This window comes from Mastigoproctus giganteus, chromosome 8 (assembly GCF_048544385.1).
Source record: "Mastigoproctus giganteus isolate SK-2022 chromosome 8, ASM4854438v1, whole genome shotgun sequence".
In the NCBI taxonomy this organism is placed as follows: domain Eukaryota; kingdom Metazoa; phylum Arthropoda; class Arachnida; order Uropygi; family Thelyphonidae; genus Mastigoproctus; species Mastigoproctus giganteus.
The window spans coordinates 5,493,793-5,514,014 of NC_143582.1; the positions used below are offsets into that span (position 1 = coordinate 5,493,793).

Below are 20,222 nucleotides of genomic sequence, written 5' to 3' on the forward strand. Positions count from 1 at the left end.
AGGGTTTGGTCTTTTCCTCTTCACGCTGACCAGGCGTCTTGAAGAGAACCACTCTACACGTTCGTTGCCACCTAAGTGACGTAACAGGGCTTACCATCGAGAAGGTGTGCATGAGTGGATTTTAGGGAGGCAGGCCAACCGGACTTCTCCTAAATCTTCTGTAATAGAGAGATATTGGATCCATCAGTTAATTACTGACTGGTTTCATAAGGTTTTATAGGGGATTTGGAACTTTCGACAAAAGTTCCTGAAAATCTCATAATAACAGATGCTCAAATTTGAGAAAAATTATGATTTGGGCATAATTATTATTATGAGATTTTCAGGATGCCAATCTGTCTGCAAAAATGCCAAGGAAGTAAAGCGGAAGATAGGATTGTTCCATTAAAAAAATTATACTGACACCAGCTGAAACTCTTGTCGAGATAAGATCAAAGAAGATACCCCTATAAAACATTATGAAACCAGTCAGTAATTAATTTGTTAGTATTATTAATTGATTATCAATTATTATTATTATTATTATTATTATTATTATTACTATTATTATTGTTAATTTATTAATCTGTTTAGATATGAGACTTATACACTTTGGCTGAGATTGAAAGGAAACTAGTCACATCTAACGTTTTCTCGGTGAGGAAGGGTCGACGCCTTTGTAATAGTTAGTAGTTATAGTTATGCGTAACTATAGCCCGCGCGGATAGGCAGTGATTATGATTACTGTTCTCTCCACATCGGATGGAAAAGGTTGAGTTTTGAATCCGTCAATGACGTAAGGACTTTTATGGGCTTTTTTCACTCCATAGCTAAGTTAGTCGGTCTTAATCGTGGATAGCAAGGTCTTCCCCTCCCTCGAAAACTCAGGTTTTTTGTACAGCAAAAAACCCGGAAAATCGATCAGAGAACACACGCAATTCATGGAACACTCAAGAGCTATCTTGGGTGTTACATAAATTGCGTGTGTTCTCTAAAAATCCTTTCGAAACATTGAGTTTATGAGCTGATTCTCTGGGAATTGTTAAGGCAACATAATTTGGCATATGGTGTAATGGTAACGTAATTTGATACATCCTGTATGTAATCTGAATCGTACAGAAAAATGGATTGCATATATGTGCATTACTGGCATCATAAAACCAAACTAAAGTTTACGGACTTGAAACCTTCATTTCTTCATTGGAACTGTTGTGTTTCCTCTCGATGAAAGAATTTGTATAATACTCGCTTCATCCAGAAATATGACAATCCATTGCATCATCTGTGAAAGATTTATAATCTTTCGAGAACATAAGCATATGACCAAAAATGAAAGGATTCCAAATAAGGTTTAAATGCAGGAAAGAATTGTGGAGAGATCAATCTTATAACTACCACTTTGATTAACACCACTGAAATTGATATTTATTATGTAATTAGTATGCAGATAATCAGCGTACTTGCTCTATCTGTAACCAGTATGCTAGTTTCGAATGAGCATTAAAAGCATCATTGAGAAAAGTGCTGTGCAAACATTAGCAGAAAGTGTGGTATTCTCACTCTGCAGGTAATTGGAAGAAAGGAATGAATTGAGATGAAACAGAACCTTGATTAAATCATCAAAAGGTGTATGGTTTGAACTACAGGTGCATGTTCTTTACTATATAAAATATTTTAATACCAGTGGTTTGCTGAATGCAAGTTAACAAATAAATATTTTTACATTAAATTCAAAATATCATTCAGATTGGAATATCAAACATTTCATTAAGTGATTATCTATTGATTTTAAAATTTTGATTTTTTTAAATTAATTGTGAAATTAAATTAACTGATTTTTTCCTGTGGTAAGATTTGTTGAAAATATTTTAATCAAAAACTATATAAAATTAAATAAAAAACAGTGCAACATTTAAGATATAATGAACTCCAGTGCGATTATTCTCGATGGAATCTGTGCTGTTTCCTGAATTACAATATTTGCTTGTAAACCTGGAAAACCAAAGTCTATTTCATCTTCCTACAGAGGGCTCTCGCAGGACATTGAGCATCCGATCCGAATTGAAGATCTGCATTTCCCAGGGGTCTCGTTATAAAAAGACCGTGACCTATCCAACTGTCCATATTGAGACAGTTTCATCCTTCCAATTGTTAATCCACATATTTGGTTCATAAAGCCCAACGAGTCCAATAGATTAAACAACTCATGGAATTTTTATAAATCACAAATCATGTTCAACTGCAGGAATCTGAAATTTGCACCAGTGTCCAAAAAATTCCTGTGTGTAGAACATTGGTTTCTAAGATAATTTAAAAGCATAAATTCCTAAATAACTATGAATAAAATACGAATATGAGTTCCATTAATTGGAATTCATATGTTAATTGTAAATATGCGAAACTGGAACTTATATTCGTATATTATTCATAGTTATTTAGAAAGAAATTTATAAAAAACATCAAGGGAAGATTACTTTTGCCTTTTGAGACTACTTTGTTTCCCTTCTACCAGCCGTACCCATTCAAAGGGCGTGAATGTTTATAAAATGAAATTCCACAAATCAAATACCAAAAGTTTAATGCCAGTCACTAAAATTATGAAAATAATAATAGAATTATTTTTTTTCGCTGGGACATAATCATCTCAGGAACCAGGAGATCTCGGGGACCAAAAAGGACAAAGCATTTCAGCGATTCCTAAGAAAGGAGTCTGGGTTGAGTTACTGAGAGAATTTCCCACAAGAAAGTGCATTCATGGGGAATGCTCTTTGGGGCAAATTTTATGCGTTTTGTACCATGCAAGGCAAGACCGCTGATTATGATTTGTTGTGTTTGTTTCATGCACCGCCACTTTCCCACCCATGAAAACTGAAGCTGTGGAGCTCTGCACATGGTGTGTCCATATATATGGTTGATGTTTAGCAGTGATATTTAACGACATTGTCGCACTTCTCTTCTAGGAACCCTCTGGTTACGTGGAGTGAGCTTTCGCGTTGCTAGATGTGGCTGGACCAACACGCTCATTTCATGATATCATCACCAATGTTTGAATATGAATGGTGTAGGCTCAGTAATTCATGAATCTACAGGCTAGCAGTGGAAAATCTAACAATAACACTCCTTTGGAAATCATCCAGTTGAGCTCTACGTGTCATGGTATATACTAGGGTTTCTTTCCTGGGATCCAGACTCTTCTATTGGATTTTAAAATCCCGGGAACTAGATAAATATCCTTGGGAAATCCTGGACGTTTAATATTTTCTATATCCAAAATAACTAGGCATGCTAATGTTACTCGCTAAATCATTATAATACATGAAATTATACTTAATTCTTGAGTAAGATATTTTTGAATAAAGAATAATAATTTTTACCCTCATGCTACAATATTTAAGCTTTGAGATTCTAGCAACGCTGACCAAAGATTCAGTTCTCAATTGCCACCTTTTTTTGTGCCTTTTTACTGCCTTTTTATTTTTAAACCCTCGATGTCTGATTCAAAATCATTTGTTTGGCAATATTTTATCAAGAACTCCAATTAAAAAGGTGCAAAATGTAAAATGTGTAGTTCCACTGTGCCGAGGCTGGTCCATAAATGGGTTAAATTCGGTATTCACAAAAGCGGCACATTCAATAGATAAATTGAGTCAACAGACAGTGGAATTTGTAAGCGCAAAGCACTTGAGGACAGTGAAGAAAGCAATTCTACTGGAAAGCGAAAGCAAGTATTATTAACGTATTTTGCTAAGAAGGAAAAGATACCCTAGAAGAAATTGTTAGCATTGCTAATGATGGATTCTCAGTAAATGCAAATGCAATAATTTTATGAGACAGGAAATACGAGACAAAGGGTGTTCGCTTCCTGCAAACCCTAGCGACATAATGATTGTCATATATAAACAACATGATATCATAAAAGCCAAAGTTAAAAATGAAATTTCTGCAAAGAAAAAAGCAGGATCATGATTTAGTACATCTCTTGACGAATATTCGTCTTTGATAAATAGAAGATGTTTAAATGTAAACGGTCATGTGGATCAATGCAAATTTTGGAGATTAGGAATGGATTATTGGATCATTTTCTGCAAAAAGTGCTGTAAAGCAGTAAAGGGCTAAACTTGAAGAATTTGATCTCAGTATTCAGAAGAATATTGTTACTTGTGTTACAAATGGTGCTAATTTGGAAAACTAGTGAGTTGCAAACATCATTTACGTTATGCTCATGGCATACGTCTTGCAGTATGTGATGTCCTTTATAAGAAAACAAGTGATTCTGATGTAAATATTACCACAGAAAACGAGTCAGATGAAGATGTCCTCGTGGGTAGCACAGTTGGTAGAATCGCCGTCCTACCCACACCATGTGGAAAAGACCTGAGTTTGAGTCCCGTCAATGATGTGAGGAATTTTGATGGGCCTTTTATCACAACGTGTCAGAGTTAGTCGACCTCAAGGTAGAATAGTTTTTCTCCCGGAAACTCGGGTTTTTCCTCTAGCAAACCGAAAATCGACCAGAGAACATTTGCAATTTACAGATAATTATACAGTGAACAATATGGCCTTAGTCTCTGATCCTCCTAAAACCATAATATAACAACATCAGATGAAGGCCAGTTAGGCGAGCAAGTTGAGCACAGCAATTCAAACTGAGGAGTTAACTGCAATTAAACAATTTATCAAATTGCCATCAATGAAGACATCTACAATATAAATGAAGAAGAAGGCATTAAAATTGTCCCAGATGTTAATGAAATTAGAAGAGTTGTAAGATTATTTAGAAAGTCCACACTCAAGAATGAATGAAATCCATGAAGAGATGTTAAATTTAAATTTCAAAACTCGTTGGAATAGTTTATTGGCAATGCTTGAGCAATTTTTAGAAATAAGATCAACTGTCAGATGTCTTGATTGATATTAAAGAAAAGCAATCTCTAATTAATTTTTTTTGGTAGTTGTTGGCGCATAGGCTTCTCTGGCCATAATGCACCTCCCAAGGTTTTTGCAGCACTTTGATCCAGGCCCGAGGCGGGAATCGAACGCGCGACCTTTGGGTTGGCAAGCAGGCACTTTACCCACCTAGCTAGCCCGGTCGGCCTCTAATTAATGAAGAATTCGATGCCCTTTGCGATATTGTGACAGTAAAAACTGGCTCAAAAAAATTGTGTAACCATGCTGTAAATCTGCTAACTGCTAAGGGTGTACACTGAGTGGACAGAAATCATGGGATACCTACCTAGCAACATGTAGGCCCACCTTTCGCCCCGATAAGGCAGTCATATGGCGAGGAATTGAGTCCACTAGTTCACAAAAGCGTTCCACTTGTATTTTCATCCATGCTTGCAGCACCGCTCTCCATAATTCCGTCGCATTCCTGGGTGGAGGATCCAAAGCTCGAACATCCACAGCGTCCCAAAGATGCTCTATAGGGTTCATTTCCGGTGAACGGGGAGGCCATTCCTTGGTGATAAAATCTGAGGAATGCTCTTCGAACCATGTTTTAGTCACCACGGCTCTGTGGGGAGGCACATTGTCCTGTTGGAAGAGTTCACTGCCTTGGGGTGCGCGATGACCATGAAGGGATGCAGATGGTCTGCAAGGATGGACACGTAACCTGGACCGTTCAGAGATGCGTCTAGACGTATTAGAGGTCCCAACGTATGCTATGCCAGTTGAACACGCTCCAGACCATTACCGACCGTCCACCTGTCTGCACAGTTCCTTGTTGACAATGAGAGGCGCATAGCCTCGTGCGGTTTCCAGCAGATCCCGTCCGTTCGAAATAACTGGAAACTGGACTCATCGGACCAGGAGACTCATCTCCAATCATCCAAGGTCCAGTACTGATGTTCTTTCGCCCAGTTGAGACTTGTTTCGCCCTGTGCCGTGGTGTTATCAATGGGACTCTGGTGGGTCCCATAACCTATTGCGGCTAATTATCGCCTGGAGGTCTTCGTGGAGACGTTTCTGGCACCCCTCCTCCCCTCGTTGAAGTCGGCGATGATTTGTGCCACTGTCGCTCTCCGGTTGGCCGAAACCTGCTGAAATTGGTTGTTGAATCGCTGGTACAATCTCATATATTGCATTCAAAAATTGAAAAGGCAAAAACAAGATACACCCACAAATTATCATTGCCATCATGTTTATTTTTACTTCCACATTTATTCTTGCTGTTACTCTAATTTCTGAAAGAAGGAAATAACAACTAACAAAAGAAATTAGAATGTTCGATGAATATTTCATTGGTGCAATTTTGATATGCAAATCTATTTTATTCAATAATTTCCTGTTCTCTCCATCACCTTTATCATAGTATTCAATCTAGTTAACATAATTAACCGAAGGAAATAATACGGTTTTGGTATTATTCATTGAATTTCGGATAACAAAATTTGTTTTAAAAAAAACAATCTTTGTATCCTATTTGCAATTGTAATTTCTTATTTAGTGCAGATTCGACAACATCTTGGCATTACCAAAGCAGTTCAGAAATGCAGTCCATGATCTTACCCTGGAGTTTTGCTATAAAGACGTATCCAATTTAATTAGAAACGTCTTGAGGAAGAGTTTAACAGAATGAGACGTAGAGAACTATCACTTTCGCTGCATAACATGATTGTTTTCCTCCATGTTGAATATCCTTATGTTTGGTAATAATAGTGGTATTTTTTAAATTTTAATGTATTGCAATGCATCGAAATTAACAGGACATCTGGGACACTTTGTACATCTACTTTTTATGTAACATGCTCACGTTATAAAGCAATTTCCTACACTGCTATCTTGTAAGTGAATTCTGAACATCCATCGCAATGTTTGCATTCATGTTTTCAAGGTTGTTTGCTCTGCAGTCAGATTAAAGGAAAGTCCCAGTTGTCTCTATGCGTGCTGCACGCACTTTTCTTCTTGGTTTCCATAAAAAATATCTTTATTGAGCGAAACAAAGATTGAGATGAAAAGTAGGTACATTGCTCAAAACACTTCCTTCGAGATTATCGCTTACTTTGATAAGATTTATAGTTCAGATCCCGAATGCCATCTTGCTTTATTGTTGGTATTTGTTCAATCATAAGATAAGCCCTACGATAAGCAATTTATAAACTACATTTATACAAAATGCTTTATATTTTAAATCATATAACAATAAATACTGTTTTAAGTTTGCTGAATTTTTTTAACTGCATCGGCTATCTTGGAAAATTTCTACCAGCCATGCCAAATACACGTCCATCAATCCCTCCTCAGATGATTTATATAATCAGAATTAGCATAAACGCCTTCCAAGACAGTTATCCTTCCCTTTCTTTTGCCTTCTCCCATTTGGTGACCACTTTCCTTCTAGCTTCTTGGTTCATGTGGATGTGATGTTAGATGGCTTTCTGTCTTCTAATTCTTAAACCAATGCTGGCGCACCTGAAAATTCTGTTCTTTCATCTACTTTTTTTATTTTTCGTTGTCCAAGTTCTTCTCTTGACTGGATATCCTATGTTAGTGTACTCATTCCGTTTCTTATGGCTTCCTAAACCCCAAACCATTCACAGTACTGGAGTATTACAGGTTCAGCTAGCCTTTCTTATTTAGGGTTACTTAAAATTTCCCCCCAGTTCAATCAAACAACAAGACCACATCACCAGATAGGTTTCCTGTAGACTCTTCAATTTCAGGTGAATTTTTGTGGGCAAAAACAACATACACCCACAAATTATCATTTTTTTCTGTCATAAATATTTCCACGTGCATTTTATAAGTTTTGATAACTTCCTTTAAATATTTGATGTTAGGAAGATATTCGAATCTTAAACCTAAAAAAAGATGAAATGATTGATACTGAAACAACAAGAGAAGGTGAAACCTACAAACACCATCTAAGCAGCATCCTGCAAAAGAGCAAACTAATATTGACTGAAGATTGCTTAAATGCTCGAATTCGGTATGAGATCATACTTCCCACCTATTCAAACAAGGACAGATTTTGTCGCCTCTATTGAACTTCTTCCACTAGATTGGTTTGTTGTTATAGGATTTTAGGCGCATTAGCAACTTAGGCCATATTGCGCTCTATATATATATATATATATATATATATGTCTGCAAATTCTGTGGTTGAGTTGCTGTTTGCTGGATGAAAAACTAGTTTCCTGGAAAAAAAAAAACTATGCTGTTCTCTCCTGAGAATGGATAACTCAGCCACCTTATGAAAAAGACACATAAAAATTCCTTGCGACATTGACAGGATTCGAACTCTGGTCTTTTCCACCCGATGTGGGGAGGACGGCGATTCTACCAACTCTGCTACACACGAGGACCCACTAATAAAGAATCAGACAGTATCAAGCAGTGGCTCTTTAGTACCAGAAAGATTTCACCACTAAACACGTTATTTTATTAAGATAAAAGCTGAACAAGGCAAATTGATTTAAGTTCTGTTAAATTCTATTAAGTTCTAGCTAGCTGATGGGAGCAGAACGAATTTCTGTTATCAGCGTATTTGTTTCTATAAATCTCGTTACCTTCACATAGGTCTTCTCTGTATCTACGAGCTCCATAATCACCTTCCTCAGTTTCTCGGCATCCGACAGATGGCGCGATGGGGTAGTGGAGGATGTGCAAGGTATTGTAGAGCCAGAACCTGATCCGCTGCTTCCGGTGCTACCCCCAAGGCTTGAGCGTCTACGCTCTAGGGGGGTACGACAGTACTCAGTAACTTGCTCGGCAGTCTGCAACATAAATAAAACAGAACGGTAAGCAATAAATCTGCTCTTAATCATATCCAATACTATTAATTAATATTCATACATGATGGATAATCCTAAATTATTTGAGAATGGGACTACAGTTCCAACACGTGTGCAAATTCACATGTTGAAAGTCAGGAAAGGTGGACGAGTTGAAAATTCGGGAAATTTTCTTAAAACGTTATTAAGTATAAACACCAGTAACGTTTCAGAATTGAGTACGTGGAATCTGAAGTTATACTACCCTCCAAAAAGTAGCCGAACACAGGTTGAAACAGACACATTTGATGTCACTACTACTCACTTCAATAACGGGTCGGTATTTCTTTGGCTGAAATGACATATTCCACTTTCCTGAGTGGCTTTTCACCAACGTAGGTATTGTCCTCATTCTACCTGAAGAACTGTGACCAATTGAACTACCAATGAGGGACGTGTTGGTCTAGCTTAGTGTTAAGATTTCAACCAGAATTGTTTAAATTGGAACTCTAAACCGCTAATTTCAATTTTTTTTACATTCATACCACCATGGAATGGCTTCTCCGTTCACTGGACATGAACCCTTTGGAGCATCTTTGAGATATTGTGGAAAGGTCCGTTCGAGCTTTGGATCCGTATGAACCATTCTCAGAATATTCATGCCATTCCCATTGCATAGAAGACAGCTATTCAATTCTACTTTGAGTCTGGCTAAACCTATTCCAATATTCGAAAATCGCTATCCATATATGGACTTCATAAGATCCAGTATTCTGGCCAGATGTCATATTTGTGCTTTCTGATTCTTGCCTCACCTACGACGAAGAAACAATCTTCTTCATTCATTTTACTCCCATTGTGCGGTTTACATACGTATAAATCTATATATAAGGGTAGTCAGATCTTCCCTTAGGTATATAAGTCAAACTTTGCAGACGGACATCTAGACAGTCTAAGCCAGCCTTCTAACCCATTCTTCATATGTGCATCGCTTTGCACTATGAATACAATACTCCGAATATTATTATTATTATTAATAGCCATATGGTGCAAGGAAGCCTGAGGCTTATGCTGTACCAGCCAAAAAAAAATTTCTGAACTACCCCGAGCGAGAGAGAGAGAGAGAGAGAGAGAGAGAGAGAGAGAGAGAGAGAGAGAGAGAGAGAGAGAGAGAGAGAGAGAGAGAGAGAGAGATAAAAGGGAATCACCAAGGAAGAGAAGAATGATGGACCCTAGCTCAGGACCCTGGGTGTGCCAACTCCATACTCACCAGATGTGAGCCCCTGGGATTGGGCTGGCCAGAACTGCTGAAAGTCTCTAGAAATGATGCAATAATTTCCGAATGTTGACCGAAACAGTTCACTTGTGCACAAATGTGTGGAGGGGCACCATCTTGCATGAACACGAAGGTTTCCAAGCATTGTCTTTCTTGCAGAGCAGGAATAAGGTGATCTCTTAAAAGAGTGCAGTACTGTGCACTAGTTACCATACACCTTATGTGGCCACGTGGTGGTGTTTATAATTGGACCAAAATGGTCCAATTATAAACTCTGCTGTGAATCCACGCCACACTGTAATATATGGACTTTGTAGTGGTCTTTCATACACAGCAGATGGACGAGAAGTTACCCATTTTTAGCATTAGCATTAGCATTAGTAGAGGCATTTGATGCAAGAAAGCAAGCTTATGCAGCATCAGCCAAAAAAAAAAAAAAAAAACCACTTCCACTTCACCCCTCTGTTCGTTCAAAATACCTGTCCAGCTGAGCCTTAAACTTATTTAGGCTATCAACCTCCACGACAAGGGATGGAAGTCTGTTCCACCAACCAACTACATGCTGGCTAAAGGCAAACTTCCACACATCTATCCTAGATCTGTCTTTCCTCAATTTGAATTTATGCCCTCTCAAATTATTATTCTGAGCAAGAGGAAGAATTCCATCAGTATTGAGCATGCTCAAACCATTCAAGGCTTTATACACCTCTATCAGATCACCTCGCTGGTGCCTAGTCTCCAGACACTGTAATTTGTAAAACTTAAGCCTTTCTTCGTAAGAGCACCCCTTTGTTCCATTCACTAATCTTGTTGCCCTTCTCTGTACTCGTTCCGGCAGCTCTACATCCTTCTTGAAATGAGGCCTCCAGACCTGTATACAGTACTCTAGGTGTGGCCTGACCATTGCCTTATACAAGGGAATAATCAGCTCCTTATCCCTGCTAGAAAAATTCCTATATATCATTGACAATACACCATGAGCTACACTTGCAGCCCGTCTGCACTGCTCAGAGAACTTCATATCTGCCTGCACAACCACCCCCAGGTCCCTTTCCTTCTCTACCACTGTCAGTGTAGTATCACAGAGTTGATACGTTGCTCTGCGGTTGCTGGTCTAACCATCGTCTTGTTAGAAGGATGATGATGTCTTTCTCTCTACTAGCAAAGGTCCCATAAATCATTGACAGGACATGCACCCTTCCAGCCGCTTGTTTGTCCTATGCTCTCTATTGACCTTCAGTGGTACCAATTTAGCAACCCATTTCATTTACTCTCTTCTTGATACGAGAAGAACTGCTGTCTTTGCTAGCTTTCTCGTAATCATCATGACACATACAGTCAGCGCGGATGTATGTGCCATGATGAGAACACATAACTAGCTTATAATTCACAGCGAATCCGAATACTTTTTTGAGAATAGTGTATTCTTCCTTCAGTGCAGTCTCTATCACAACAGTCGAAGTGACTACTTGGCCTTGTTATTATCCAACTCTCCACTTCGCCTCGAAAGTTTCTGACGGATTCAGATCATTATTCTGAGACAGCCAGAACAACTGTGGAATTTGTTTCAGCAAACAAACACAAGGCTGATAGTAGAAAAGATAGCGTTTCAAAATGTCAGTATACGAGATGAGATGACAATGGGGGTTGGTCTTTTGATACTTCGAATAACGGCCTCATCCGAACCGCAAGAAGCAATTCCACATTATGAGACTTTTCCTTCTGAACTTCGTTGTTCTGATGATACATTTTGGCAGGAATCATTCTCTGGGTATTCTTGACATCTAGGCTCCAAAATGATTTCCTCTAGCTTCCTTCTCTGGAGGCTGGAGGAAACCAAGCACTTCAAATCCTACAAGGTTGGCGGCTCTACACAAGTTAGAATTTGTCCCCAGAAGACATTCTCCATTTCCCCGAAGGGCTCAATACAGCCTACTAGATCCCATCATCAAAATACAAGGCCAAACCATCAAGCTAGTCTTCTCGTTAAAACTACTGGGAATAGCCCTCGACGCTAAGCTCATTTTCTCTCTTTTTTTTTGATTGGGAACTGAACTGGTGCACTCTTAAACTTCTGTATAAGTCCACCTTCCTTCCCGTCATACCTTATGGATCTAGTTTCGCAGGCACCTCTCTACAAGAACCAACGTAAACTGGGAACCATCCAGTGCCCCATCCTTACTATTACCAGGGCTCTCTGCGCGGTCAGTACTCCGGCCCTTCAGATTACTTCGGGCGTCCTTACGCTCGACCTGGAGTTTATTCGCCCTGGTCTCCATTACTATCTATAAAGGGACATACCAGCAACTATTTTCGGATACTCTCTTAATAACCTGAACGAAATCAAACAGGAAAAGAAGCAAATTGCCACCCTACTTCTCTAGACCTGAGAGGACAGATAGGAGGCTACGGATAAGGGCTCCATCACTAAGAAATTTATACTTGATGTAAACGCTGTATTTCCTAAGTCTCCAAATTGGTTCTCTCCCGGTATTTACCCCACCTTCCTTGTTACTGGACACTGATCAATAAACCACAAACTAACATCTGTGGGAATCATAGAGAAACCCTACTGTGCATGTGGAATCACTTGGTATATACCAGTCAACGTTATGAGGACCTGCACAGCATCCTTTTTGCATGTATACAAAACATCCCTCAAGGAAATGAACATTTATACATCACAGAAGAAAGCTACTACTACGAGTTTACTAAGTTTGCGCAAGCACTGTTCACTAGACAGAACACCCAACCGCCAACGTAGAATAGGAACACGCCAAGCATCTGATCCGAGACCTCACCTTTTCTAAACTAACTGCACAACTATACTTGACCTCAGACACCTGATAAATAGCAACCTTTTAACTTCCTTCCCTGGACCTCACCTTTCTTGACCTAACTGAACTCGTTAAGATCGGACTCGGCCACAGACACCTCACTAAATGAATCTTCCTGGAATGACTTAATACTGCTTGACTCTACTGGACTTAACTTCCTCCTCGCCTATGGCAGGTACATGCTAAGTTGGCTATAAGCCTGATAAGATTAAATGGCTCTCAGGCTACCTGAACTTCCAATGGCGACCTACACGCAGCTCTCATGCTGTGTGTCTTATCTTTCCCCTTTCGCCTGATGGAGCTTATTGCTCCATTGATTTCCTGGAGGATGGCTTTGCCTACTTCCTTCATATTTATAGTTATATATATATCCTTCCCCCTTTCATGCACTCTGTATTCCCCCGACTTTACCTTTTTTTATTTAGGTTAGACTAGGGAGAACGAGAGTATCCTGTGCAGACGTACATTTTTGCCGCTCCTGGAACAGAGAAGTTTTTTCTGATTTATTTTCTGTTTTATTAGCTTAAATTGGCATATTAACTTATTTTCTAGAGTACTTTTATATTCTTATTCACGATACTTAGATTAAAGTAACTTAGAGATTTTGTAGGTTTCTTAGTATCGGAAAGGGTATCAAATCCACGTGTTTACCGTTCGTAAATAGCCCCCATTGTTACGCGATAGAAAATATCTCGAAATAGATAGCATAAGCTTAATATAGTATAGTATACTACATAATATTGTCAATTAATCAGATAATTAATCTTGTTGAACTTCATTGTCAAATAAATTGTACTTTTAATTATACATATAACGACTTGGGTTACGTAACATAAATAATTAATACTTAACTTGATACGGAAGTTATATAAAGGGATTTCGTAGATAACACTCGATATTGAAACATAAATATAGCGTTATAACTGTCTTGAGATATAAGTTTAGGGTTTTAATTTTGTACTGAAATTGAAATTTTTATTGAAAATAAATCGAAATCATGACTCTGACCAGAGCAGCAAAGCAAAAGGCTCAAGCTAATGGGAGTGCTGTGGCTCAGGGGAGAACTGAGGGGGGACAGTTGCCCTCTGAATCACAGCCTATTAAAATGCACTACTTGCTTAATGTTTGTGGGGCATTCAGGAACGGGACATGATACTGCCAAGGGGGATGGATGTCTTTGTGTGTGTGCGATGCAAGGAGCGTAAGGAAATCAGGCGACAACTCAGCATTGTTATGGGCCTATATGAGAGCTTGAAGGACAGGGTGGATGCCCTCGAAGGATTAAAAGTGAGGGGCCCATCAAGCTCTCAGCTTCCAAAACCAATGCCAGAGCTTGCACTTGGTCATCGCGCAACACAGCGGCAGCCCCCAAGGCAGAATGCGCTGGTCCCAAAGGAACTAGTAGTTGTTGGTGACTCTATTGTCAGAGAAACGGGAAACATGTTTTGTAAAGAGGATAGGTGGAACAGGACCAGGGTATATCTGCCAGGGGCAAAGGTTGATGACGTTGTAGAGCAGATATCATCTTTTAAGGGCACAAAAGTTGGCACTAATGATATTAAGATATAGTTGTACACGTTGGCACTAATGATATTAAGAGTAGGAGACCGGCGGAATTACTTAACAAGTACAGGTCACTGATGAAAAAAAGCCGTGAAATAGGGTGAATTTGAAAGTGTTTAAAACTCTGCCCAGACACGATAGGAGGGAGTATATGATGAGGGCCCTGTCGATCAATTCGGCCCTGGAAGGATTGTGCAAAGCTCAAGGGGTAGAATTTTTTTCAGCCTGGACTGTACTTGTTAACAGGAGAGACTGCTTCTACAGGGATGGGATACACTTAAATAGGAAGGGTGCAAGAATGTTTGCTGATGCTATTGAGGCAGTGTTAGGTGGGTCGGAAAACTGCTAGATTGGGGGGGGGGGGATTCAAGGACTAATAGATTAACAGTAACCACTGGTGAAAGTGAAAGTGAAATTAGCTCATTCCAATAGAAGCAGTGTAACCAAGTTACACTGCTTCTATTGGAATGAGCCGCAGCCTGGAAAATAAGATGCAGGATAGTTCAGAGACTGCTGGGAATCATTGGGGTTCAAATAAACACATAGGTTGTGTTAGGGTAGCTAAGAAAAAGAACAGGTGCATGTATACTTGCGTGTACACCAATGCTAGGAGTTTAGTAAATAAATTTGATGAATTTGAGGTATTGCTCAAAACATCAAAGGCAGATATTGTGGGAATTTCAGAGACGTGGTGTCACACAGATATAAGGAATGCAGAACTGGAATTTGGGGAGTACAACGTCTACAGAAAGGATAGACAGGATAGGAAGGGAGGAGGGGTTATGCTATTAGTTAAGAAATACATACAATCCAAGGAAGTGAAGCCAGTCGACATCGCTGGACAGTGCAGTGTCGAGTCAGTTTGGTGTGACATAAGCATTGGGAGATCAAAATTGAGAGTAGGAGTGTGCTATAGGCCTAATGACTCTGATGAGTATAATAAGAAACTGTACAGGGAAATAGAGTGGGCCAGCAAATCAGAGAGTCTTATAATGGGTGATTTTAATTTCCCAGATATTGACTGGAATTTGTGGGTTGGTCACTCACACACTAGCAGGGCTTTTGTGGATTTATTGGATGATTGTTTTCTACATCACCATGTTCGGGAGGCAACTAGAGGGAGGAATACTCTTGATTTGATTATCAGCAGTGATTCTTCATGCATTAAGAATCTGCAGATAAATGAACCACTAGGTGGCAGTGATCACAGTGTGCTGAAGTGGGATTTGCTCAAAGAGGTAACTACCATCAGGGGTAAAGGGAACGGTTATTGCTTTCGTAAAGGCGACTACGATGGACTCAGACAGTATTTAAATTCTATACAGTGGGACCAACTGATGATGTTACCAACAGCAAATTCAAAATGGGAAGCATTCAAAGAACTTATCTTGGAAGCTACTAGGCTTTACATACCAACTAAGAAATATTGTTCAAGGTTTAGGCCAAAATGGATGTCAGATGAACTAATGAGGCATACGACAGAGAAGAAAAATGCTTGGGATACATACAAATTAACACGTGACACAGAAGCCTATGATAGATACAAGTTGATCTGTAACCAAGTTACAAAGGAGGTTAGGCAGGCGAAGGCAGATTACGAGAAATCTTTGGCAAGGGATGCAAAGAAAAACAGCAAAGAATTCTTTACTTATGTAAACTCTAGAAGGAAGGGGATGAATCAGATTGGTCCACTTGATATTGATGGGTCCACTGTTGATGATCCTGCTCAGGTAGCTAACAATCTAAACAAGTATTTTGCATCTACATTCGCACATGAGGAGTTATTCAGCGAGGGGAATGCCAGAGGTGTATTCAACTCTGGCAGTAAGCTAGAGAATCTTGTAATAACTGAGAGTAAAGTGGAGGAGAAATTGTTGAAGATAAATACAAGAAAGGCACTTGGGGTGGATGGGATCTATCCAGTTATATTAAAGGAAGCAGCAGAGGAAGTAAGCAAACCCTTAGCCATAATTATAAGAGCTTCCTTGGACTCAGGGAAGTACCCATGGACTGGAATGTGCAAATGTGACCCCAATTCACAAAGGAGGATCAAAGGGCGACACAAGTAATTATAGACCTGTGAGTTTAACTTCTGTTCCAGGAAAATTAATGGAGGCACTGGTTAAAGAAGCACTGCAGGATCATCTAGACAAGACTTCAGTTATAGCTCAGACACAGCATGGTTTTGTTAAGGGGAAGTCTTGCCTGACCAATTTGATTGGATACTATGATGCAGTCACAAAAGAACTGGATGCAGGGAATAACTTTGATATTATATATTTGGATCTTAGAAAGGCTTTTGATACTGTTGCACCTGGAAGACTTCTGCACAAATTGGAGCAGTGTGGCATTGGAGGCAAATTGCTGCTATGGATAAAGGGGTGGTTGAGGGGGGGAAGACAGAGAGTGGTAATCAATGGACACTGCTCATCGTGGACTAATGTTATTAGTGGAGTCCCTCAGGGCTCAGTATTGGTCCATTATTGTTTTCTGTATTTATAAATGATACTGATGATGGTATATCCACCTTAATGTCCAAGTTTGCAGACGATACGAAGGTTGGCAGGGTTGTCAAGAACACTACTGACTCTATGCTACTGCAACAGGATCTGGAAAGGTTGAGCAGATGGGCTGAGAGGTGGCAAATGAAGTTTAACATTGACAAATGTAAAGTACTACACATGGGAAACAGCAACCCCAGAGCAACGTATCAACTCTGTGGTACTACACTGACAGTGGTAGAGAATGAAAGGGACCTGGGGGTGGTTGTGCAGGCAGATATGAAGTTTTCTGAGCAGTGCAGACGGGCTGCAAGAGTAGCTCATGGTGTATTGTCAATGATATATAGGAATTTTTCTAGCAGGGATAAGGAGGTGATTATTCCCTTGTATAAGGCAATGGTCAGACCGCACCTAGAATACTGTATACAGGTCTGTAGGCCTCATTTCAAGAAGGATGTAGAGATGCTGGAACGAGTATAGAGAAGGGCAACAAGATTAGTGAATGGAACAAAGGGATGCTCTTACGAAGAAAGGCTTGCGCTTTGCAAATTACAGTGTCTGGAGACTAGGCACCGGCGTGGTGATCTGATTTGCCTTTAGCCAGCGGGTGGTTTGTTGCTGGAATAGACTTCCATCCCTTGTCGTGGGATGGAAGTCTATTCCAGTTGATAGCCTAAATAAGTTTAAGGCTCAGCTGGACAGGTATTTCGAACGAACAGAGGGGTGAAGTGGAAGTGGTTATTTTTTATTTATTTATTTATTTTTTTTTTTGGCTGATGCTGCATAAGCTTGCTTTCTTGCATCAAATGCCTCTACTAATGCTAACTACGTGTACCAGAGAGTTAAAGGGGAGGATATAAAATTTAATTATATATACAAGGGCAATTTAATATTTGATAAAATAAGCAAATTATAATTAAGAGACTAAGTCAAAGGTGATCAAAATATATATTTCTTTCAAGATATTCTTTATGTTTACTTTTAATTTTATTATTATTTATGTTTGAATTGATTGAAGAGAACCCATGCACCTAGAGTACTACAGTACCTAGACAAGATAGCAGTAATAGTTCAGATACAGCATGGGTCTTGTCTGACCAATTTCATTGGGTACTATGATGTGGTCCCAAAGGAACTGAATGCAAAGAATAATTTTGATATCATATACTTGGATTTCAGGAAAGCTCTTGATAATGTTACACATGAAAGACTACTGTACAAATTGGAGCAGTATGGCATTAAGGGCAAGTTGCTGCAATGGATAAAGGGATGGCTGAGTGGGAGACAACAGAGAATGGTAATCAATGGACATTGCTCTACGTGGACTAGTGTTATTAGTGGAGTACCCCAGGGTTCGGTGCTGGGTCCATTATTGTTTTGTTTATTTATGAATGATATCGATGAAGGTATATCAGGCTTAATGTCCAAGTTTGCAGATGATACAAATTTGTTAATGATAGTAAAGACAGTATGCTACTGCATCAGGATCTAGAAAAGTTAGGCAGATGGGCGTAGAAGTGGTAACTGAAGTTTAACATTGACAAATGCAAAGTACTGCATATGGGTAGCAATACCCCTAGAGTAATGTACCAACTGCGTGGTACTACACTCAGGCAAGTGGAGAATGAAAAAGACCTTGTGGTAATTCTGCAGTCAGATATGAAGTTCTCTGAGCAGTGTTGACGGGCTGCCAGAGAAGGTCATGGAGTTTTGTCAATGATATAAAGGAATTTTGCTAGCAGAGACAAGGAGGTGATTATACCTTTGTATAAGACAATGGTCAGGCCACACCTTGAGTACTGCGTACAGGAGGCCTCATTTTAGGAAGGATGTAGAGTTGCTAGAACGAGTACAGAGAATGCCCAACAAGATTGGTGAGAGGAACAAAAGGGTTCTCTTACCAGGAGAGGCTTAACTTCTGTCAGTTGCAGCATTTCGAGACCAGGCACCTGCGATGAGATCTGATTGAGGTGTACTAGGCTTTGAATGGCTTGAGAAGTCAATGCTGATTGGATTCTTCCGCTTGCTCACAGTAAGAACCCGAGGGGGCATAGATTGAAATTGAGGAAAGACAGTTGTAAAATAGATGTACAGCGAGTAGTTCATTGCTGGAACAGACGTCCATATGTTGTTGTAGAAGTTGATAGCTTAAACAAATTTAAGGTATAAATTTCAGGTAAAAAATAAAACAATTTGAACTAAACAAACATTTGGAGTGACCGGATGGGTGAAAATGCAAAGTTTTTTTTTTTTTTTGCTGTATAAGATTGTTTCTTGTTTCATATGCTAACTGTTTCCATAAAGGGGATGGAGGACTGCCCCGACATGCAGCTTAGTTGTCCTGTCACACATAAATGAGTAAATTTTTTTATTGCAGATTATCCTAATCTATGAGCAAATAGCAATGCTTATGCTCTGTGAGGTAACTTAAAACTATGTTCAATCAGGAACTCCAAAACTCACTCTTGAGTCCAATTCCGCTTCATTGTCGATATAAGTGACTGCAAAGTTAGGGAACTTTCGAAAGTAGGATGTTTGTAGTTGTAAGGAGGCTAATGACCGTGCATCTATTCGAAATGGGGTAATGGATCTATGGAGGTAAACATGGGAGGATCTGTTTTGATGAGAACAGGTAGACGTAGCATTACATCACAGAGCGTACACATAGATCAAATTACTCAAGATGGGCCAGTGTAGAAGCGGAATCCCTTAGGAATCAGCGTTGGGGCTACTTCTGTCTGACCGGATAATGCAAACATTGACAGATAGTTTTACATTATGTGTCCCATCAACATTTGAAAGTTGTCAAATATAGGGGTTTGCATTTATTTACATTAGTATTAGTTGAGGCATATGATTCAAGAAAGCAAGCTTACACAGCATCAGCCAACAAAAAAAAAAAAAAAAAAAAAAAGAAACAATTCCCATTTAACCCATCCAGTCACTTCAACTGTTTGTCTAGTTCAGCCTTAAATTTATTTAAACTATAAATTTCCACAGATGGAAGTTTATAGTTTAAATAAATTATTCTGCAACTGTCTTTCCTCAATTTGAATCTATGCCAACTCAGGTTCTTAGTCTGAGCAAGCGGAAGTATCCCGTCAGCATTGAGCCTGCTCAAACCATTCAAGACCTTATACACTTCAATCAGATCACCTCGCAGGTGCCTAGTCTCCAGATGCTGCAACTTGCAGAACTTAAGCCTTTCTGCCTAAGCACACCCCTTTGTTCACTCATCAAATAAAGGGGTGGTTGAGGGGGAGAAGACAGAGAGTGGTAATCAATGGACACTGCTCATCGTGGACTAATGTCATTAGTGGAGTCCCTCAGGGCTCAGTGTTGGGTCCATTATTGT

General features: G+C 39.4%; 1 protein-coding gene across 5 annotated transcripts in view; it reads right to left on the reverse strand.

Moving 5' to 3' along the window:
• The window catches only part of LOC150081221 (protein still life, isoform SIF type 1-like), a 496,225-nt gene that overhangs the window by 131,266 nt on the left and 344,737 nt on the right, over nucleotides 1-20,222 (reverse strand). For all 5 annotated transcript variants that reach the window (XM_090379423.1, XM_090379422.1, XM_090379425.1 and 2 more), the window contains one exon: nucleotides 8,487-8,693. In XM_090379423.1, coding sequence (XP_090235549.1) covers nucleotides 8,487-8,693 — 207 coding nt within the window. The remainder of the gene's footprint in view (nucleotides 1-8,486; nucleotides 8,694-20,222) is intronic.